The following is a 24,915-nucleotide window of genomic DNA, read 5'->3' as shown; positions in this document are numbered from 1 at the left end:
TGGGGCGTGAGGTCTCCACAGTACATCGATGTTGTCGCCAGTGGTCGGTGGAAGGTGCACGTGCCCGTCGACCTGGGACCGGACCGCAGCGACGCATGGATGCACGCCAAGACCGTAGGATCCTACGCAGTGCCGTAGGGGACCGCACCGCCACTTCCCAGCAAATTAGGGACACTGTTGCTCCTGTGGTATCGGCGAGGACCATTCGCAACCGTCTCCATGAAGCTGGGCTACGGTCCCGCACACCGTTAGGCCGTCTTCCGCTCACGCCCCAACATCGTGCAGCCCGCCTCCAGTGGTGTCGCGACAGGCGTGAATGGAGGGACGAATGGAGACGTGTCGTCTTCAGCAATGAGAGTCGCTTCTGCCTTGGTGCCAATGATGGTCGTATGCGTGTTTGGCGCCGTGCAGGTGAGCGCCACAATCAGGACTGCATACGACCGAGGCACACAGGGCCAACACCCGGCATCATGGTGTGGGGAGCTATCTCCTACACTGGCCGTACACCACTGGTGATCGTCGAGGGGACACTGAATAGTGCACGGTACATCCAAACCGTCATCGAACCCATCGTTCTACCATTCCTAGACCGGCAAGGGAACTTGCTGTTCCAACAGGACAATGCACATCCACATGTATCCCGTGCCACCCAACGTGCTCTAGAAGGTGTAAGTCAACTACCCTGGCCAGCAAGATCTCCGGATCTGTCCCCCATTGAGCATGTTTGGGACTGGATGAAGCGTCGTCTCACGCGGTCTGCACGTCCAGCACGAACGCTGGTCCAACTGAGGCGCCAGGTGGAAATGGCATGGCAAGCCGTTCCACAGGACTACATCCAGCATCTCTACGATCGTCTCCATGGGAGAATAGCAGCCTGCATTGCTGCGAAAGGTGGATATACACTGTACTAGTGCTGACATTGTGCATGCTCTGTTGCCTGTGTCTATGTGCCTGTGGTTCTGTCAGTTTGATCATGTGATGTATCTGACCCCAGGAATGTGTCAATAAAGTTTCCCCTTCCTGGGAAAATGAATTCACGGTGTTCTTATTTCAATTTCCAGGAGTGTATTTTGTCAGTTTGAAATAAAGTGAAATTATAAGTTGCACCATATCCAAATCAGCACTGAGATTTTATCTCCTAAACACAAAAGACACATCCAGTCAACTTCTGTGTCTATAAAATAATCAGAAACCTGAAGGTTGGTTTGAACGCTGCAGAGCTTTATTGTACATGGTACAACCTTCTCTCCTCCTGTCCTTTGAGGAGACTTACCCATTAAGCTCTAAGCGGATCTGCAGTTCAACATGAACTTCTAAGTGTTGTGTAACTTGGCACTTTTCACAGTTATATACGTGGAATGTTTCCCTTTATTATAACCATATGGATATGTGTGTGTGCGCGCGCGCGCGAGTGTATACCCGTCCTTTTTTCCCCCTAAGGTAATTCTTTCCGCTCCCGGGATTGGAATGACTCCTTACCCTCTCCCTTAAAACCCACATCCTTTCGTCTTTCCCTCTCCTTCCCTCTTTCCTGATGAGGCAACAGTTTGTTGCGAAAGCTTGAATTTTGTGTGTATGTTTGTGTGTCTGTCGACCTGTCAGCACTTTCATTTGGTAAGTCACATCATCTCTGTTTTTAGATATATTGTTATAATAGAGGGAAACATTCCACGTAGGAAAAATATATCTGTGACAAAACTAAACATAAAACTTAATACAAATTTGGCACTCACTCAAGAAGACTTGCGTACCAAATATGACTGGCATAACATGATCAATATGGGAAGCTCAGACTCCTCTAATTATGATCTGTTACGCTTACATATGTGGAGTTTTGCAGAGTTATTTTGCATCCTTTCGGACAATGACCGAAAGGAAAGTCGCTTTTCCAGGAATGACGCAGAGCACCCAATGATAATCTGACACTTCCATAGTAATCAGTTATGTATCACAGATGAATATGTCAATTTTTAGGACTATGTTTGATGGCAAGTAAACAGAGCAACAATTTCTAATACACATTTGTATCTGCATTTATTACCAGTTCACATCTGACATCTCATTAAAATTAAGATCATTTTACAAGCAAGTCTTTAAAGCATTTTAAAAATTATGTCGGCCAGATTTCCTAACATTGAAGAATTTTTCAACCTGGGATGCTTTACATGTACATATACAAATTCCCCAACAAAAAGAGTAAATTGTTACAAGAATCTCTGTGGGGAAATATGGTCCTCCGATAGTTTGTTTCAGAGACTTTCGCTGATGTCTACTGAGAAATTATTCAGACAAAGTTCCAATGATTATCCAAAATACATGTCAAATTAAAATTTTCATAATCAACCACACGAATTAACAAGTGTAACTAAGCACTGTTCATTTCGGAAGGCAAAAGTCACACAGTATATATGTTCTACATCACTTCTGGTATGGTTTGGTAAATTGAATGAATTCATTAAATATTAATAAACCAACAAACAAAGATTTTAATGCTTTGCTCCCCCCATCAATAAATGTCCACCAACGAAGTTATAAAACAGATCAAATATTTGAAGAAATATATGTATTATCAAGCAAATGACGAAACACTTCAATTTTCCAGGGAAAAGTCATTAGGTGCAGAACAAACTTGTGAAAAAAAAAAGATAACTGAACAGTTACAACAGCACATATTTCACAGAAACAGTAATCTGCCTATTCATTTAAATAAAAATTTTAAAACAATGTGTAAACAGCAGATTTTATGCCATTTGAATTGGAGCACGATGCTATGAACATTAAAATACAAGTAGAACTAATAAATAACAATTATATGATGTTGGGCAACAGCTTTTAAACAGCAGTTACATATACTTTAAGTATTCGTCATCATTTTGACGAACCAACCAACCGAAAGAAAGAAAGGGGGTCGAGTATTAAATACACATCTACATGTTTACATGCTTGTAAGAAATAAATTTAACAATTTTCTAAAATGAGTATTATTACGTCTGATATTTACATTATAAATACATAAATAATAAACAACTTTTAAAATATTTTATAAAATAAATATCATTACAAAGGAACTATAGATAAAAGGAAGAATAGATTAATTTTGTTGGTAACTTATCAAAAATTGTATAGTAATAAATGCTGCACAATGAAACAAAGGTTTCCTACAAGAAACTATTGGCTAAATAAAAGTTCAAAGTTGTGCAGTGATAAATTACACAACTCTGCCAGACACTTTTCTGTAACTAACTGGTGCATTATTTTCTATGGATCGATAATTTACAATTTGTACACAGTTAACGAAATAAGTTAGCGGTCCTACATCTACATCATTTGTTTAATCATTTATTTATCTAGCATGCATAAAACTTGCATGCATTCATGAGTGTCATGTTTTGTCCTAGCCTTGCATATACTTTATTTTTTTCTCCGCAATAACATTCCACCTGTTCCATGAGCAGATATATGTAGTGGACAAAGCCCTGGAGCCCTAAATATAAAAAAATTAAGACTGAAATTGCCTTTTTCACATTAGTGTACAGGCGTTGTTCTATTAAGGATAAATTTCAAATTATGTCATCAACAACCAATGTGGCTTCAGGTCGTTAAAAAATCTTCACACGTAAATAATTTATATGAAATATTTAATATTTATCAATAAGGAGAAATTGTGTGTTTAACATAAATTTACAGTCCGTAAATAGAAAATGTTTGATTCTAGATTACTGACATATAATATACAAAGTAGATTAAAAATGAAATGACCATATATTAATTCTGAAGCTACAAAGTAGTTCTACTTTAGATACAGTAGTTTACAATTAAACACACATTTTATGATTCTTTTTAATTTAATACTGTGCTAATTGGGTATAGGTACCAATTGCACACAATGTGCAGTCTTCTTTCTTTTTAAAAAAGAAAAAAAAAAAATCACAAAATTGAAATACCACAATTTTCATAACAATTACAATGAAAATGTCTCCTCAATTTCTTCACATAGAGCAGGTGAGAATGGGGAGGGATGCAAAAACTCTGAGCTAGCTACTGTCAGTCTGGGTGTATAAAATCAAGAGACTGTCAATAAAAGCATTCTTAACAGTTTATGCTGTAAAGTTATATTGTACATTCAGCATAATCTTCAGCTGAAGAATCACTGTTATCAAATATATTCGTGATTCTGGTCAGAAGAGTGTGGGCTCAACACAAAAAAGTAAGTAAAGGGAGAAAATCTGTTCTGCGCAGACTGAGCAAAAATGAAGAAGCACGATGTGGCAGATCAATGCAAAGTAATTTCAGTTTAGAAATCTACTGTACACAAACACAATATTGTTCTAGTCTTCTGAACACACTTCAATTTTAACCGCTTGTCCGTCCCACTCACATGGATGTACTGGTATGAAGAGGGAAATTATACTGAGAACATAAAAAACTTATCCGCTCCCTTTGTCCGTCTTCCCTCCTATTAGAATAACTCACCAGATTCGAGAACAAAAAAATAAAATTAAAACAATAAACGCGTGTCGCACTCTAAAAAGTCTTGCACTTTCCTGGTCGTAAGATCATGTCCCTTACCAATAACTTCACACAAACACCTTCGCAAGTGCATCAGCGCCTGCACTGGCAATGTAGGGCCTGGATGGGTGGAAAGCCACATCAAATATACTCTCGTCGAATTTCTTGCGGTGAGCTGTAATTTCTTGTACACACGTCTTATTTTCCAGGTTCCACAGACGGATACTGCAGTCATGACCTGTTTTGAAAAAACTGCATGTTAAACAAATGAGCACTATGCCACATTATAACTATTAATGAATTTATGTAGAATACTCAGGTCACTGCACAACAACAGTACATAAAAGATACAATTAAGAACAAACAATACTGAGGTGCACCTACAAACCACCCTCTGTACCAGCTATAATCATAGCAGAAAGATATTACTGAATCTCAGCTATTCAATTTTATTTATTAATTTTTTTTTTTTAAAGTCTGAGTCCTCCTCCACTTATCACTGTTTTGGTGGCTGGCAACTAGGGGGTTTTTTCCCAAAATATTATTATGATTTATTTTGAATTGTTACACATTCCACATCCTGTAATGCAAGCACTCCTAAGAACAGTGTGCTACTCTGAACTAATCTGCAGAAAATAAAATGTTTTCTTCTATGAACTGTACAGTATTCTACAGAGATGAATACTCTACTCTACCCTAAGGTAAGGAACTGTGTGTGTCCTTTAGAGACAGTTAACAGCATTTTAAAGAAAATCATATGTTCCAAAATGTGCGAAGGAGAAGGAAGATGCTGAATGATGCTTGGTAGCTAATATAGAATTTGTTCAAGTAGCTTAATATTACACAAGAAATTAATTTCAGTAGCTGTCTAGTGACATGACAAAAGCCGTACTGACATGCAACACGTTTTTCATTGTGAATCTTGCCAGACTTTGTATCCATCATTGTTGCTACATGCTCAGCAATGACCTGCTACATCTCACGTAATGTAATCTTCATTGTGATTTGCACCCATAGCACTCTCTAGCAGCAGTTATCGGCTGCAGTTAGGGTGCTAATCACACAGTCCATTTACGGAAAATAACACACACAAAATAGTTAAACTATTAGCTACCATCAAAGGAGGTCAGAGAAAACCATAAAGAACATTCCGTATTCACTAACAGTTTGAACTGTGGATTGCTGGTTGAGGAACACTACATACACTGCACAACGATTGGAGATACATTCTAGTTTGTTAACTCAATTGAATCTCCACCACATTTTCAGTTTTAAAATGAATACAATTACAGTATAGTGTCCAATGTCAAGTTTCTGCATGCATAACAGCCATATTCTCTACGTTGTGTTGACTACTATCTCACTGAAATAACTTACTGCATCACACAGGTTTCAAGATAGAGATTTCTTTTGTAATTTCATTTGAATGGTGAGAGTTTGGATGTAGCTAGATACAAACCTGCTACCCTTCTCTTTATATCTCACATCACTATCTCCTATCCTATGGCTTTCACATGACAGAAGTATCTAAGTCAAAACAAATGTCTCCCCATTTGATGACAAACTGATGCAGGGTGAACAAGACTCCACAATGTGCACAGATGCTGCCCTCTATGCAACACCTATCGAACAGTCATTTGCACAGCCAGAAGGAAAGCTTTCACGTCCCAATAAGAGGTGGAAAACCCGTAGTGTTGTCACGTGTGTAATATCCGCAAGTGTGTCAACTACAGAGTTTACAAATAAAGGTCATGAAACTTCAAACCTAACATCTCTTTTACCTTGATGTCACATACATTGAAATCATTGCCCTGCAGACCTGCAACCATGATGTTTTGTATGGCATATTCTGTGTCTACCCTCTTGGCGGCGCGTGACACTGTTTCACAACGCCTAGCGCCATACACAAGTGTGTGTTTATAAGATGCTTCAAAGCACAAACACATCGAATGTCATTTTAGGTGCAATTTGTTAAAATAAAAATGACAGAAAATGACATATCTGTAGTTAAAGGTGTTTTTTTTACACTCACTGTGTTACGGCTTCTGAGCTAGAAAGTATGCTGTTTCAGTGCTACGACACAACAATGGTTTATTGTTTTTGTTGCAGTTTGTCATAGTTAAGTAATGACATTTGTAGTTACAGCCTTTAGACATTGTAAAATATGACTTAGATACTTCTGTCATGTCACATATTTTACAATGTCTAAAGGCTGTAACTACAAATGTCATTACTTAACTATGACAAACTGCAACAAAAACAATAAACCATTGTTGTTTCGTAAAACTGAAACAGCATACTTTCTAGCTCAGAAGCCGTAACACAGTGAGTGTAAAAAAAAACACCTTTAACTACAGATATGTCATTTTCTGTCATTTTATTTTAACAAATTGAACCTAAAATGACATTCAATGTGTTTGTGCTTTGAAGCATCTTATAAAAACACACTTGTGTATGGCGCTAGGCGTTGTGAAACAGTGTCACGCGCCGCCAAGAGGGTAGACACAGAATATGCCATACAAAACATCATGGTAGCAGGTCTGCAGGGCAATGATTTCAATGTATGTGACATCAAGGTAAAAGAGATGTTAGGTTTGAAGTTTCATGACCTTTATTTGTAAACTCTGTAGTTGACACACTTGCGGATATTACACATGTGACAACACTACGGGTTTTCCACCTCTTATTGGGACGTGAAAGCTTTCCTTCTGGCTGTGCAAATGACTGTTTGATAGGTGTTGCATAGAGGGCAGCATCTGTGCACATTGTGGAGTCTTTTTCACCCTGCATCAGTTTGTCATCAAATGGGGAGACATTTGTTTGTTATTGTGTAGAGTGGACAGGAAATGGGGCATCATTCTTGGGAGGAAAGGGCAGATATGCACTATGCTTACGGGGCAGCAGATGGAAATGCTCACATTGCCCAATGTTTGTACGTTTGGCGGTTTCCAAATCATTAAGCACGAAATCCACACTAATTTACTGCCACCCACAAGTCCCTATGAGAGCAGGTTCACAGAATGTAAATTTTCCACTGGCACATGTGCATTTAAGACCTACTTTGAAAACTGATGTAGTCATTTTGTGTCACAGGTGCAAAGGCCTGAGGGACATGGTTGTCAATGCACAGTGCATACATAAAGCCTTGAAGATGAGGCGTTAGCACTGCTGGAAAACACACGCTCAAGAAGCTTGCGGCATGTTGCCTGGGAAATGGGTGTAGACCATTCCACAATTTGGCGTGTGTGGCACGAATATGATTTGCACCCTTTCAGAAAGTTCGGAGCGTTCATGCCCTTAACCCAGATGACCTCCCATATCAAACTGAATTGTGCCAGTGGTTTTTGCAAAGGTGTGCCATTCAACCAGACATTCTGAACCACATACTTTTTACTTATTAGGCATCCTTTGCATGAGAGGGTATGTTCAACAGCCACAACCAACACGTGGGCACAGGAAAATCTGCACACCACTTTTGTTCTTGGTTACCAAGATCACTTCGCTATCAAGATTTGGGCCAGTTAGTCTGTCTATACATGTTCCCCCATTGACTGAATGCAAACACATACTTTATCTTTTTATGAGAAACTCTGCCCAAGTTGTTGGAACATAATATTCTTCTCGGGTATGCAGCCGGATCATAACGTCTTCATGACGGCTGCATACCCGAGAAGAATATTACCAATTATTACGCCGGGAAAGCCTTCGTTGTTGGAACATGTTCCACTCAATGCTCTACAGCGAATGTAGTACCAACACGATGATGCACTTGCGCACATCATACCTGCAGTGCGAATACATTTGGACGAAACCTAAGGTGAGAATTGGATAGGGCGTGGTGGGCCAGTGGCATGGCCCAAACTTTCACCCAACTTTGTGCCCAATGATTTTTTCTTCTGGGACCACCTGAAACCTGTTGTCTATGAAACACCAACTGAGACTGATTATCTGATAGTGCACATTATGGCAGCCTCTGATGCAATTTCCACTTTGACAGGAGTGTTTGAACAAGTGTGACGGTCACTCTAGCGTCATTGCACGGTGTGCATTCAAGCAGGATGGCCTAATTTCAAGCGCTTTATGTAAATGTTTTCAAATAAAGGTTATAAAACTGCACCCTGACATCTCATTTACCTTGATGCCATAAATACATTGAAAATGTTGCCCTACAGTCCTGCTACCATGACAGCTCGGATGACTTCTTGTGTGCCTACCCTCTCGGCGGCCTTGAAGCTGTTCAATAATGCCTAGGACAACATGCTATGGATACAGATGTGGGTTGCTATGTTAAACATGCTTGTTGTGATCCACTAAAGAAACAGAGAGAAACTCCATACGACTCCATAAAATTTTCAGTTTGAGACATACAACTGATGTTGCATCTCATTGGCCACACTCCTCTCCACATGGCAACATTCAGACATTGCAGATTCTTCCTTTCCCACTTCGCAATGTACTGGAATGCAAAATTCTATGCTGTGATGTCACCAGCCCCTCATCCACGAATGATTTCACATCCTAAGACAGGACACTGCCTTCAACATCACATGTATGTTAATGTGACAATGGTTTTGCCCGTTGCACATCCCATATGGAATAAATCTACCGTATGAGTGTACACTGAGAGAAAGTACTACTGGGAAGTATTAGCCACAGTGTAAGGGGAGAAGAGAAAGAGGCAGTGAGGGAGGGGCAGAGGGTAAAAATAAAAGAGCAACAAAAAATGAAAAATCATTTGAGTGTGCATCTAAAATGTTAAGAACAATGAATCAAACCTTAATTATACATAAAACAAAGGAGCTCTCTCAATGGACCTACCACACACAACGTGGAAGAAAAGATGAGTGAGAAGATGGCTTATGGAACAACTTATTTGTGGAGTCAACCAAACATGGACCACAAAAATTGAAGTAGTAGTTACAAAATAACAGTCTCTCTCTCTCTCTCTCTCTCTCTCTCTCTCTCTCTCTCTCTCTCTCTCTCCTCTCCCCCCCCCCCCTCCTACCCCATTTGTCTGTTAGAGGAGGGGGAAAGTAGTATGTCAGGACACAGCCTTCATTCTCAAAATAATGTGCATCTAAATTCTGAAATGGCTGCCAAATATACATTAAATACTGACTACTTCTGCACTGATTTGCATAGACATCATCCTAATTTCGAACAGATAGTCTGCAAAGTTCCATTACATGAAAATGTACGCTCATATAATCCTCCACATACAAAATTAAAGTCAAAGAACAAATGTATTTTACTCACTTCCCGAGAGAAGATACAGGCCATTCGGATCAACAGCTAGACTTGTAACAGAGTCTAAATGAGCAACCATTGAATGAACCAGCTTGCCAGTCGTGTTGTCAAAGAATCGAATATGTCGATCCTCATGGGCAGTGATTGTCAATGGAAGAAGAGGATGAGCCACCACACAATTTATTTGGCGACCCATTACATTATTGTCAACTTCCTGAAAAATAAAAGCACAACAATCAGAAAAAATTAGCAACAAATAAGGAAACAACGTGAATATTTTTGTTTGCCACTAATCAATTTGGTTACAGAAACAAATAGCACTATTAGTACATACCTCAAAATCTATAATGCATGAATGTGTTAAAACTTACGATCAGAAATACACGAAAGTTAAGTTTACTGTAGAATTACTAAAAGCTTTTTTGATAGGTTTCAGTAAGTTCAAGAATTTGAAAAAGTCTCACTTGTTTCTTGTCCAAAATGGTATAAAACTGCTTATCTGACTGAACTATCAAATTAGATTAAATGGGCAAGGTTCACATACAACTAAAACTTGCTGATGGGCTACAATCAAATTGAAATACATACAAAGACAATTGTAAAAGGTGTAATTGATATACCTCACAAATTATTTTGCTCTGAACTGCTCATCAAAACACAAATTAAGTTCACAGAAATTAAATTATTTTAAACTTATGTCAGAAAATAGGAAGGGAGAGACCATGCCAGCAACGATTACTATTTTCATCTACGCATCTATACCACGGAAAATTGCTCAAGGGAAATTCACCACATACCAAAATAATTAAAATGGTCAGGTACCTACTAAAACAGTTAATAAAATGTAATATGTCTATATATCTGCAGATCATTTAACAGTGTAGTACAAGATACATTACAATTAGAATAATTCTTAACATGTGAGGCAACTGAAATAAAGGGAGACACTCTTTCAGAATCTATCAAAAGGAAAACTATGTACTTTGGTGTTTGTGTACTGCCAGTATTGAAAATTTAATTTTCTGAACATAGGTAATGGCCAGCTATTCTGTCCCATAACACAATGTATGAGTGTCAACCTTACCTTTAAGTAAGATTAAACACCAATACTTGAGGTAGTAAAATGCTACCTTCCCTTATGGGGAAAGGAGAAACAAAAAAGAAACTAACAGGGTTGTCATACAATACAAGGAGAGAAAAAATTCTCAGCCTGACTCAAAGAAGGTGCTTAGATCAATGAAATTTTGTTTCTGTAGCTCCTTTAAATCAATAAACTGTGGTTTCACACTGCTACATTTGCGGTTTTTATTTCTTTTCGCTAGTGTCCCACCAAAGAAATTCATCCAGTGTTTGAATAGGCTGATTAAAGTTGCTCCTTCTTTTACAATAACCAAATGGGTAACTGAAATCAAACATACCATACCTCTCAAGGATGGTCATATTGAACATCCAAAGACTGCAACACAGATGCAATCATAACATAATACAGTTTTGTGAGTGGCAATTAAAGGGGTATTTCACAGCTCATGTCATAGGTGTACCAAACAAATGAATTAACTATGAGAATGCATGCCAATTTGTAATTGTCAATCAGATTTAAACCCATCACTTCACACTGGAAATGAAACATCACAACCACAGGGTGAAAGCCAGTGGCCCTGAATCACATAAGGTGAAATTTATTTCATCTGCTGGAAAGGTTATGGCCTGTGAAGCACAACTTGTGGAACATCCACCCTTTTCAGACATGGTACCCATGCCCTGGAAAATGCTGCCCAGAGAGGGATACTTAAAACTTAACAATGCCTTCACAGACAAGGAACGAAATTCTCCCTCACATTTATTAAAGTGTTTTGCAGGCAGTCTTCCTGAAGAGGGAGCTACATCTGCACAAAGGAGATGTACTTGAGATATGTGAAGCAGCATTGTTAAGCTGTCTTTTCTTAAACTGACCAATTTTAAACTTAGCTGACAGCTGTTTAACAGCTTACAACTACTAACATGTAGCCGACTAATCTTTTTCCTGTCTGAAAATAGCATTTGCAGTAGGGAAGCATTCTAACATTATGTTTTATTGTTAGAGATGTAAGTGTGATAAGTGACAAAAATCTTAGAACAGACCAGACCTTTAGATCTGTAATCTGGCACTTACCCACTGAAGCACTAAATCACAATATGACAATGGAAGACAAAGATAAAGGGGGGGGGGGGGGTGTTAATCCCATTCTACTGCTACTATCAATACTATATCCAACACCAGCAATAGCCTGCCATTGGCAAGGTCACATGGCAGCCTCATTACTCAAAAGTTTACTTATTACGGTGAACATAAAATTCTGAGCAGTTTTAAATATACACTTCAGATGAATGTCAAACCCCATCAGAAAAAAATGGTTCAAATGGCTCTGAGCACTATGGGACGTAACATCTGTGGTCATCAGTCCCCTAGAACTTAGAACTACTTAAACCTAACTAACCTAAGGACATCAAACACATCCATGCCCGAGGCAGGATTCGAACCTGCAACCGTAGCGGTCACGCAGTTCCAGACTGAAGCGCCTAGAACCGCACGGCCACACCAGCCGGCAAACCCCATCAGAATGTACAATATTAAATTATACTGAAATCTACGGAGAAATACATACTGGACTTGTCTCAAGACGTAGAAGCTGTTTTCCTGTTTCTATATCAAAAATGACACAATGTGCTGAATTGTATGCTGCCACCATTCGATTCTGCTCATCTCTAATAAAATCAACTGATGTTGGAGCACCATCTGCAACAAAATATCATTATACAAGTTATTAGCAAACAGTGTTAGTGTACTGATACATGCATGTAAATGCAAATACATACGTGATGTTCAAAACACCACTCACGTTCCATCATACATTATTAAAAACCAAAATTTGCTCTGTAAGCTCTGTATCACAATCAAATACAGTAACAGTTTTACAGCTTTCATACAACAAACCAACCTAGTTTGTATTAGTGTTTATCCAGTTGTTTCTAAATCTACACTTATGCTCCCATACCTACCAAAATTTGTATAGCAGGTAGTGATTAGAATTAGTACTATCTGCACCACTTCCAGCCATGGCAACTACAAGGGAAAAAAAAAATCACTGCCCATGAAACAATATCAATTTACTATTGTGATCTGCAATGACTGCAGCCCTCTACCTGAGAAAGAAGCTGCTGCTCAGAAATGGTATGGTGTGGGTTCGTGCCTACTGTCTGTGAAATATTATTTATATTTTAAAGATAAACAAGACAATATAATAATTCAATAACAGCACATAAAAGAAAAAATCCATGTTACAAACAGTCATTTCATGAAGAAATGGAATACCTACTTCAGGAAGAATATTAGAGGGCAACTTCAGGGTGTATATGCGCACAAAGAAAAAAAATTCCCAGATTTCCTGATTAAAAATACACTTTTCCCAGACTAACATATTTTACCGTGTTAAGTGACAGTATACTTTCCCTTGGAACTGTAAAACAAGTCAAACTTTTCAATGGTTAAAAGTTTTATACACGAGCGTAGAGCTTCCCAGCACTCTACAAAATAATCCCCCCTCCCCCACCCAAAAAAGGCACTTTGGAAAAGATCTTTGATGTGCAGAAACAAGTACAGTGCACAATTTTATATTATGATACGTTGCACATCTTTGTATAATGAAAGTATAAAGTCGACTCCCACCAAACTCAGCACGTTAGTTTTAGAAGCACTGAAATCGAGATTGCGATGCGTTTTGTAAGCCAATCACAGCTCACGTCACATGATCTAGTCAGCTGATAACAGCAGATATTGAGCGCATAGGACACGTCATGTCGTCAGCCCATAGCAACACTACTGTTAAGTAGCATGAACACACAAACAGGGAAAGTTAATGGTTTAAATTAATATACATAGTGTAGCTACAAGAAAAGCTGAGTTTTCACACTTTTTGTTTCCCTCTTTGCATGTCTTACACTTTAAGATACATCACACACGTGCCAGTAAAATTTTAAATAATGACACAAATGTCTGGTCTGCTGGGCACAAAGTAGTTTTAAGTGGCTGGTTCTCGAAGTGTAAAGTTTTAAATGAGGGTCAAATGCTCTGTGATTTAAGAAATTGATTACACATTCAAACATGTAACATAATTCATATTGCATAAAAGAAAATTTACTTTGAAAGTAACACTTTTCATTCCATCATTCGAAATATTTTCCAGCAACCTATTAGAAATAGGTTTGTTTCAGCAGTTGCCAGGGAGCGCCAGAAAACAGGCGTTACTGCGCATGTGTCGCTACAATAACACAGGAAGCCCGTATGTTTGACCAAGTATAGCATTAAGAGATCTTACATTACGCCATACAAGAAACAGGATATCAGAGGATACTCCAAAAGCATCGGAATTTCATAAACTATACCAAAATGCATAATTCGGTTTGAAATGCACATTCACATGTCCAGATTCATAGAGCTTAGTTTGAAAAAGTTAGCAAGTACCTACAATTTCCTTCCACTATTCCAAATTTTAATTTCTAGCTCACTTTTTTCATGTAAAAATCATAAAAACTATAAATTTTGTCATAAAATTAAGAGAAAATTAAAAGTAAACAGAGGTAAATCATTACAGTAAATTCGCATAATTACAGTAATTCACATTTGCCTAAACTTTTAATACAAAATATGTAAAAAATTAGGGGGAAAATGAGAATGTAGGTTTTCTTACGTTTCCTTTTCAGAAAAAATCAAGTTTGAAAAAAAGGAGGTAAACGGAGGTAAACAAAACAGCAAAATAAATTTATTCAAGTTTATCTTAATTTTTTTCTTTAATAAGATTTCAAAAAAGTGCAGAACAGCCCCCACATTGTTCACCACACAACTTCTGTTTGCTTCTGACTCCTCTGGCCCTATGTACATGGCAATAACTTCTGGATTACTAGAAGCCCTCCATTTATTCGGGCCACTATTAAGTACATAAGCGAGTGTTGGTGGTTTTAGCCAAACGAAGCCCCAACCTGATATTAAGCTTTTTCAGTGCAATTTTCAGGATGCGAATTTTCTTGGTGTACCAGTACTGTATTATCTCATTTTTGGTTCTTCATTATGGCATAATGTATACGTGCCACAAGATGAAAACATGCACTTGAAAATCAGCAAACAGTTGAAACTAGCCAATACTGTGGAATGAAGCACTCCATTTCAAATAAATTGACTGTGTCTGTGGGAAAGATTAATGAAGGCCAAATTTCTTTAGCAAACCGACAAATACAACTTCATTGTTCCACAAGGCAATTTTGCTTGACTACCAGAAACATGGACATAAAATAAAATCAGAAAACTGCAAATAACAACATACTTTAGCCCTCCATAATTATGTCAATGTATTTTAATCCACTTCATAGGTCCCGGCCACAGAAAGCCGTTATACTTTCTTTAGACATGAGAGCTCTAAACAAAGAAGAAACAGCAAAATCACGAAATGTAAACATGGGTCACATTTAGAAGCTTAGGTGCAGAAGAAAAATTTTTCCAGGTAGCGTCTGCAGATTGTTACTACTGCCGAAAAAGCTAACAGCCCCACTTCAAGTAGCAAGGAGCTGGAGAAGGTACTGTCCATTCACGACTCACTGCAAATGTGCATGAGACAGGTGGCAACGGCTCAAATGAACCTGATGTAAATAATTGTGGTGTCATGTTCACCAGAAGCAGTTTGTTGTTACAGAGTATTGCATAGTCTTTGTTCTAAGGCCTTTGACCCATTCTGCTGATTGCAGAGTATAAGTTCTTGCTGGTCAAAATAGCAAAAATTTAACTGGAAAATGAAACAATTAATAATTCCCAGAATTCTAAAAAGCTCCCAGGTTTTTCCCGGAACTCCCTGTTGTCCTGGGGCGTATACACCCTGAACTTATTAACATACTGCTCTACATGCAGTGAGCTACGGAAAAAAATATTTATCTACAATGCACTAGCAAAATTTCGCATTTATAGGTCTTATTCACAAGCTGTTACTCCTGTGAAAATTTTTTTCCAGTCAGTAGTACGGAATTGTAAAATACATTATGATAAGAGCAAACCCGTTTTACGTTCACAAAGGGTTCTGTACGTTTTGAGACTACCAAAATTTGAAGCAGGCAATACATTCATTTCTTGGGAGCAGTTACCACAGTATTTCTTTATTATTCAGCCATTGCAAGATTATGTTTTAAATACAAGTATGAGGTGCATCCAGAAAGTAGATTTCCCCATTTTTTTTAAAAACAAAGAATACATAGTTACATGAAAAACTTTATTGGCAACAAGTACAGCAATGTTTGAGCTGTTCTTCGACCGTCATCAAAAGAATTGAGACACTTGTCATGTTGTGGGATCAACTTTTGTATTCCTATCTCGTAGAAGTCTGCCACCTGTGAATGGAAGCATTGTGTGACAGTCTTCTTCAGGCCTCTGTTGTCATCAAAATGGTGGCCAGAGGACAAGAAATTCTTGAGGTGCAAGAGAAGATGGAAATCATGGGCAGCACGATCACAACTGTATGCTGAATAATCAAACAGCTCCCAGTCAAACGTCTGTAAAACAGTTGCTATGTGCCGAGTCATGTGGGGACCAGCATTGGCATGGAGCGGCTTAACACCTGCAGTAAGCATTCCATGCCTCTTGTTCTGAATAGTACTTCACAGTTTCCGTATTGTTTCACAATAATGTGTCAGCGTTCAGAGTTTCACAACCTCTGGGCAAGAAATCAATGACCAGAATGCCCTTGCTGTCCCAGAACACCATGCCCATCACTTTTTGCACCAATATAACCTGTTTGAATTTAGTCTTGACCAGAGATCCACTGTGACACCAAGGCATTGACTGCTGCTTGGTTTCCGGGGTCAAATGAGAAATCCACATTTGTCAATCTTGACAATTCTGTCGAGGAACTCATCGCCGTCGTCATGATACTTCTGCAGAAGCCATTGCTGTTCCAAAGTGTTTCATTTTGTGTTCAAGAATCAGGTTTATTGGTATCCAAGTGGCACACAATTTCTTGAACAGCAGGTGTTTAGTGGTAATTTCATGCAACAAGTGTCACAATATTTGAAGAAAATGGCTGCTGATCTCCACAACAGTGAAGTAACAGTTCTCCAGGATGCACTGCCACACCGGCTCACATTCTGCTCATAGACCTAACAGAGCTGATAATGAATTTCGATGACCACAATGTTTTATGCATTAAGGAGCCTTATCACTGACAGAACCTCACATTTGGTGGGAGAACAAGTAAGAGATGCCATTTCAGGGCACTGCTACTACGGTACTGGCACTAGGTAGGACCTGTCCGACCAGCATCTGATTGTAGTGTCATATCTGTTGCGAATGCACAAGTTTCTCGGCTAAACACATCACAGTTAGCCCCGCTAAGCAGTGTGTCAGCAGTGCACAAGTAGCAACAAGTGGCTCATTTAGCATTCATTTAAGAGTAGTAGTCAAGTTGAAAGTTAGTTTGAGTGTTCTTAGTGCACTTGTTTAGTTAAATCCATCAAATCATTGTGTGGTTTCGTAATTAGCAGGGGCAGATTTGCATTTTAATATCTGTGACATGTAAAGTCGCATAGTTGTCTGTCATTTGTTTATTTCTTTCAAATAGTCTTTTTATGTTACTGACAGTACAGTTAGCCTTCTGCCACCAAGCAGTGTGTCAGCAGTGCGCAAGTAGCAGCATTACTGCATTTACTAGGCAGTCTCGTATTATAATAACTATTTAAATTGTGTGTCTAATTGTCTGTCCTCTGTACAGATTAGTTCAGACTTTCTTTGCACAACAGTATTTAGCATGGATAGGGACTGCAACTGCTGTGTTCAGATGCGGGCTGAGTTGGCATCCCTTCGCTCCCAGCTTTGGTCACACAGCTTGAGGCTGTTGCCAATGGGCATCACTGAGGGGGTCCAGATGGGGGTTTGTCAGGGACGGCCAGCTCGCGCCTCAGTAGTGTGTTTACATTTTGCAGCATGCACTGCAGCTGTAGCGGTTATAAGCTAAGTACTGACAAACTTATTTGTGCTCTGTAATACAGTTATTAATTTTAATAGATTTCAGCGGTGTTGCGTGCCGTTTGTGGCGAAATGACGACTTAATAAACTTTTGTAATCATTCGCTCGCTGTGTTTTCTGGAGTTTTCAGTGTGTTGAAGTCTTTTAGTAAATTTCATGCTTAGTTTTCAACTGACGTTTATTATTCTTTGTATGAAATATTTCAGTAAAATTTTCATTTAGTGTTTTAATTTCGCTTAGTGTTACAGTGGTCGTTTTAATTTTTTGGTTTTAGCTAGTAATTTTGTGAAGTTTTCCTGGTATTGGTATTGGCTGTGTTGTAGTAGTATTAATACAAGTAGCTGCTTTCTTAGTAGGCAGAGAATTTCAAGACCATTATTGTTAGTTCTTAAATAGTTCTACTGGTGTAACTAAACTTTGGTAACGTAGACGTACAGTTTTTTTCAGTAACTGTAAAATTTTATCATGAGTGAAAAGTGATGGCTCTGTCGTAGGTTTGTGAGTAGTGGATTACGGTGTGGGATTTGTTCGAAGTATTTTCACTGGGGGAATGCAGTGGGGAAGCCAGTGGTCATTTTAGGGAGATCCTCTCCTGGGAATGTAGAATCTGTAGTAGAAACAAGTTAATAGAGGAGCAGGAGCATAAGATCTGTGCCCTTCAGGTTCAGTTACAATGTGCAAAGGAGGAACTAGATAGGTTGAGGAGGGTGAAGGGGAATGGGAACTGGCAGTTGGCAAGAAGGTAGCTAGAAAGAGGAGGTATTCAGACAGTTTTACTTTGCATACATGCAATAGATATGACCAACTGTCAGAGTTTAGTGGAGAGGAGCCTCGTGTAGCCGTAGATGTAGGTATCTTGCAGCAGTCCTCAGCAATTAGGAGGCCTAGGTTAGTTGCAAAGCCTAGCAGAAAGAAGAAGGTTCTGCTGCTAGGTAGTTCCCACGGTAGAGGTGTGGGCCAGCAGTTGCAGGAAGTGTTGGGGAGTGAGTACCAGGTCACCAGCATTGTGAAGCCTAGTGCAGGGTTGGCTCAGGTGACTGAAAGCATAGGGGAGTTATGTAAGAATTTTACGAAAGAGGATTAGGTAGTGATAGTGGGTGGAGCAGGGAACAGTCTCGATAGGGACGGGGATTATGATGTCAGTGGTGACTCGGATAAGATAGCTACTCAAACTGGTGGCACTAAGTGCATTTCGTGCAACTGTTTCAGTGTCATGATCGGCCTCACCTTAATGTGGGGCTGGGGAGGGCATGGATCACATCTCAGTGGTGCCAGTTGGGTCTATCGGTAGATGGGGTTTCACTAGGCATGGCCTGCACCTCAATAGGTATGGGAAGGGGAGGCTGGCTAAGTTTATAGGTGACAGTGTAGTGGGTGGTGGTATCACTCATGGAAAAATTCGTGTAGTAGTTGGTGTTAGAGCTGCACCTTTTTTTAGACTGAAGTCAGGTCATAGGTATACCTGCTTAAAGGAAGTGCCTCTTACTAAGGGCTCATCTCCAGAGGATGTAATGTTCCCAAGTAGAGAAAGAATTAGCATATTTCATCAAAATATAAGAGGTATTAGAGATGAAGTTAGTGAACTGCTAATAGATGTTAACTCTGAAATTATTGGTATATCAGAGCACCACTTAAATAATTTGATAATTCAGAGGCTTCCTTTACCAGGCTACAGATAAGCTGGCTGTTTCTCAAGGAGTTCCTTGCAGGGTGGGGGAGTGGCTCTGTACGTAAAAAACAGTATTTCATTTGAGTCCATAGACGTATCACGACACTGCACTGAACAGATATTTGAAAGTTGTTTTTGTTTTGGTTTTAGGGCGCAAAACTGCTATGGTCATTAGCGCCCGGTCCGTGACTTAGGAAACAGTAAAAAACCGAAAATGGAAACCAGCAGCAATGGGAATGAAAGTCATAAAATTGGAGAAACTAAAAGCAGAAGGAAGGCTTAAAAATCCACTACAGAAAGGGGTTGGTTGTCCCTAAAAAAAAAGCTTCAAATGACTGACGTCATTTCACTGGCACTAATAAACTCGAGAACGCGATCGGTCGAGCACATGTCATCTGCTAAAATGGCAGCTGTAGACGGGCGTGTAATGGAGTGAAATAGGGGCACTCAATTAAAAGGTGTCTTACCGTCCACAGCTGAGAGCAGTGGGGACAGAGTGGGGGAGGATCGCCGCTTAAAAGATGTCGATGGCTAAAAAGACAGTGCCCTATTCGGAGTCTAGTTAAAATTACCTCTTCCCGACGACGCATTCGGGAGGAAGAGATCCAAGCACAAGGAAGAGCTTTCACGTCCCGCAATTTATTATGGGGGAAGTGTCGACCAATGTGGGTGCCATAAAAAACCAACACGACGACATAAAACGCTCCGTAGATTGGCGAAGGGAATCGATTGAATAGCTGGCCGAAGAAGAGAGACGGCAGCCTTGGCTGCTATATCGGCCACCTCATTTCCACAGATACCAACGTGTCCCGGGAGCCAGAGGAACGCCACCGAGACGCCCCCCAGGTGGAGCAAGCGCAGACAGTCCTGAATCCGGTGGACCAGAAGGTGCACAGGGTAAAGAGCTTTGAGACTGAGGAGAGAGCTGAGAGAATCCGAGCAGATAACATACTGTATCCGCTGATGGAGGCGGATGTAGTGGACAGCCTGGAGAACAGCGTAAAGCTCCGCAGTATAAACCGAACACTGGTCGGGAAGCCAAATGTGATTTGGGGTGTCGCCAACAATATAGGCAATCCCTACACCTAACGATGTTTTCGAGCCATCGGTGTAAATAAATGTGGCTTCTGTCATTTGTGCACATAGAGCAGCAAATGCCCGACGATAAACAAGTGAAGGGGTACCATCCTTGGGAAATCGACAAAGGTCACGGAGCAGGCAGATCCGGGGACGGAGCCAAGGCGGTGCTGTACCCCAAGTTGTCAAGAAGGTTTTAGGAAAGTGGAAGGAAAGAGAATGGAGCAGTTGACGGAAGCGGACTCCCGGTGGTGGTAGGGAGGAGGGGCGGCCTGCATACCCTACATCAAAGGAGGCGTCGAAAAAAGGATCATGGGCTGAATTAGCAGGCATGGAAGACAGATGGCTAGCGTAACGACTCAGAAGGACTGCTCGCCGATTGGACAGCGGAGGCTCAGCAGCCTCAGCATAAAGGCTTTCCACAGGGCTGGTTTAAAAAGCTCCAGACACTAAACGTAAGCCACGGTGGTGGATAGAGTCGAGACGCCGAAGAATAGACGGCCGAGCAGAGGAGTAGACTATGCTTCCATAGTCCAATTTCGAGCTCACTAAGGCGCACGAGAGGCGGAGAAGGACCACTCGGTCCGCTCCCCAAGAGGTACCATTCAGGACACGGAGGGTGTTGAGGGATCGCAGACAGCGAGCCGAAAGATAGGAAACGTGGGAGGACCAGCACAGTTTTCTGTCAAACATAAGACCCAAGAATTTAGCGACATCTGAAAACGGAAGGTTGACAGGTCCTAGATGTAAGGAGGGTGGAAGAAACTCCTTACGTCGCCAAAAATTAACACAAACAGTCTTACTGGGACAAAAACGGAAGCCGGTTTCGATGCTCCAAGAGTGGAGGCGATTGAGACATCCTTGAAGACGTCGTTCAAGAAGGTTGGTCCGTTGAGAGCTGTAGTAGATCGCAAAATCGTCCACAAAGAGGGAGCCCGAGACATCAGGAAGGAGACAACCCATAATTGGATTTATGGCAATGGCAAACAGTACAACACTCAGCACGGAGCCCTGGGGTACCCCGTTTTCTTGGGAGAAGGTACGGGAGAGAGTAGTGTTCACCCGCACCCTGAATGTGCGCTCTGCCATAAATTCGCGAAGAAAAAGGGGCAGCCGACCTCGAAAGCCCCAAGAGAACCGTGTGCGGAGGATGCCTGTCCTCCAACAGGTATCTTATGCGCTCTCCAGATCAAAAAATATTGCTACTGTTTGGCGTTTCCAGAGAAAATTGTTCATGATATAAGTGGAGAGAGCAACAAGATGGTCAACTGCAGAACGATGCTTTCGGAATCCGCATTGGGCAGGTGTTAAAAGACTGCGGGATTCCAGCCACCAAGCTAAACGGTAATTCACCATATGCTCCAAAACCTTACAGGCACTACTCGTGAGAGAAATGGGGCGATAGCTAGAGGGGAGATGATTGTCCTTTCCAGGTTTCGGAACAGGAACGACGATAGCTTCCCGCAATTGTCTGGGAAAAGTACTGTCGGTCCAAATTCAATTATAAACGCGAAGGAGGTAACGCAGACTATGGGTTGATAAATGCAGCAACATTTGGACGTGGATACCATCCGGTCCTGGGGCGGAGAAGCGAGAAGAAGAGAGTGCATGTTGGAGTCCCCGCATGGAGAAAGCAGTATTGTATCTTTCGCGATTTTGAGAGGAGAAAGCAAGATGTCACACTTCCGCTGCACGTTTCTTCGGGAGAAACGCTGGCGGGTAATTTGAAGAGCTCGAAATCTCAGCAAAAAGCCGACTCAATGAGTTAGAAATTGCAACAGGGTCCACTAATGTATCATGCGTGACAGTGAGCCCAGAGACTGGGGAGAAACTAGGCGCGCCTGAGAACCGTCGAAGCCGACTCCAAAGTTCCGAGGAGGGAGTGAAGGTGTTAAATGAGCTAATAAAGAATTTCCAGCTTGCCTTCTTGCTATCGCGGATGACAGGACGGCATCGCGCACGGAACTGCTTATAGCGGATACAGTTGGCCAAAGTAGGATGGTGGCGGAAAACGCGAAGAGCACGTCGCCGCTCACGTATTACGTCACGGCATGCCTCGTTCCACCAAGGAACTGGGGGGCGCCGGGGCAATTCGGAGCTGCGTGGTATTGAACGTTCCGCAGCTGTAAGAATAACGTCGGTAATATGTGTGACCTCATCGTCGACGCTGGGAAAGTGATGGTCATCGAATGTCGCTAGAGACGAAAAAAGTGTCCAATCGGCTTGGGCAAACTTCCAGCGTCGCGGGCGCATATATGGCAGTTGAGGCTGCAGTCTAAGGACACATGGAAAGTGGTCACTCGAGTATGTATCATCAAGGGCGAACCATTCGAAGCGCTGAGCTAGCGGAACAGTACCAACCGCAAGGTCCAAATGAGATAAATTTGTCGTGAAGGCAGACAAAAATGTGGGGACCCCAGTGTTGAGGCAAACTAGATCCGCTTGGTGGAAGACGTCTAGCAATAGTGAGCCACGTGGACAAGGCTGTGGAGATCCCCAAAGCGGGTGGTGGGCATTGAAGTCCCCAACCAGCAAATAGGGGGGTGGAAGCTGACCAAGAAGATGAAGGAGATCAGCTCGTGCCATTGGTGTGGACGATGGAATGTATACAGTACGAAGAGAGAACGTGTATCCAGAAAGGGAAAGACAGACGGTGACAGCTTGGAAGGAAGTGTTTAAATGGATTGGGTGATAATGGAGAGTATCATGGAGAAGAATCATGAGTCCTCCATGGGCTGGAGTGCCTTCAACAGAGGGGAGATCATATCGGACGGACTGAAAATGACTGAGAACAAAGCGGTCATGGGGACGCAGCTTTGTTTCCTGAAGACAGAAGATGACCGACGAGTAGGATTGTAAGAGGATCGACAATTCATCCCGATTGACTCGAATGCCGCGGATATTCCAGTGGATAATGGACATAGGGTGAACTGAAAATGGAGGAATGTGACCAAAGTTGCTGTCAACTCAACGACTGCTCAGAGCTTGCGACCGACAGCATGGAATGGCATTCAGCCAAAGGCAGAAGATCCTGATCCATAGGTTGTTCAGGAGCAGCTCCTGCCACCAGCAATCGGCCGGTTGATCGGCCGCCAGCAGTGCGCCTCGGCGACACACGAGACGGCCGAGGGCGATTTCCGCCAGGTGGTGCTGTAGATGGGATACGCCTTGGCGGAGAAGGAGATGAACTGGGTTTCTTTGTAGCCTTCTTGGAAATATGATGTTTAGAAGAAGGAGGAACCGATGGTTGTGAAGTTGGGGTACGTAAAAAATTTTCAAGAGTATGCTCTTTTCTCGAAGTCTTGGTGTCTGACTTTTGGGCTCGAGATTTAGCAGAACCCGATGAAGGGTGAGCCATTGAGTGGGCAGGCGAAAGTGGTGAGGTTGAACGGGCGATCTTTGCGCTGGCCGATCTGACGACCGTGGCACTAAAGGTGAGGTCGCAAGTCTGTGTGGCCGCCTCCTTTGTTGGCAGAGGAGAAGCAAGGACAGTGATGTATTTTCCTGTCTGAGGCACGGTGGGCTGTCGACTGGCGAATAATTTTCGAGCAGCAAAGGTCGACACCTTTTCCTTCATTCTGATTTCCTGGATGAGCTTTTCTTCCTTAAAAAAACGGGGCAATCACGAGAGGAAGCAGCGTGGTCACCCATACAGTTGACGCAGCGAGGGGATGGAGGTGGACAAGCACCCTCATGGGCATCCTTGCCACACGTAACACATCTGGCCGGATTGGAACAGGACTGGCTGGTGTGATTGAACCGCTGACACCGATAGCAACGCGTAGGGTTTGGGACGTAAGGGCGAACGGAAATTATCTCATAGCCTGCTTTGATTTTCGATGGGAGTTGAACTTTGTCAAATGTCAAGAAGACAGTGCGGGTTGGAATGATGTTTGTGTCAACCCTTTTCATAACTATGAACAGCCGTTATGCCCTGGTCAGACAGGTAGTGCAGAGTTTCTTCGTCAGACAATCCATCGAGGGAGCATGTATAAACGACTCCATGCGAGGAATTTAAAAGTGCGGAGCGCTTCAACCCGGACAGGGAAGGTGTGGAGCAGTGAAGTACGCAGCAATTTTTGTGCCTGGAGGGCACTGACTGTTTCTAACAACAAGGTGCCATTCCATAATCTGGAACAAGACTTTACAGGACCTGCAATTGCGTCGACACCTTTCTGAATAATGAAAGGGTTGACCGTGGAGAAGTCGTGGCCTTTGTCAGACCGAGAAACAACAAGGAACTGTGGCAACGATGGAAGAGCTGTCTGTGGCTGAGACTCAGTGAACTTACGCTTGTGAGCAGACATAGTGGAAGGTGAGGAAACCATTTCGGAAGAATCCCCCCATGATTACCGGCGTCTCCGATGGCGCGCTC

At 41.5% G+C, this 24,915-nt stretch overlaps 1 protein-coding gene across 3 annotated transcripts in view; it reads right to left on the bottom strand.

The window, feature by feature from the left end:
- Positions 1 to 2,017: 2,017 nt before the first annotated feature.
- Positions 2,018 to 24,915, bottom strand: part of LOC126194649 (striatin-3) — a 122,511-nt gene continuing 99,613 nt past the window's right edge. For all 3 annotated transcript variants that reach the window (XM_049932833.1, XM_049932834.1, XM_049932835.1), the window contains exons 11-13: positions 12,402 to 12,532; positions 9,766 to 9,970; positions 2,018 to 4,747 (exon numbers count right to left, since the gene is read on the bottom strand). In XM_049932833.1, coding sequence (XP_049788790.1) covers positions 4,578 to 4,747; positions 9,766 to 9,970; positions 12,402 to 12,532 — 506 coding nt within the window. In that variant the 3' untranslated portion in view covers positions 2,018 to 4,577. The remainder of the gene's footprint in view (positions 4,748 to 9,765; positions 9,971 to 12,401; positions 12,533 to 24,915) is intronic.

This window comes from Schistocerca nitens, chromosome 7, assembly GCF_023898315.1.
Source record: "Schistocerca nitens isolate TAMUIC-IGC-003100 chromosome 7, iqSchNite1.1, whole genome shotgun sequence".
Lineage (NCBI taxonomy): Eukaryota > Metazoa > Arthropoda > Insecta > Orthoptera > Acrididae > Schistocerca > Schistocerca nitens.
The sequence above is the reverse complement of the archived record's forward strand: the minus strand, read 5'-3'. Positions and strand labels throughout refer to the sequence as shown.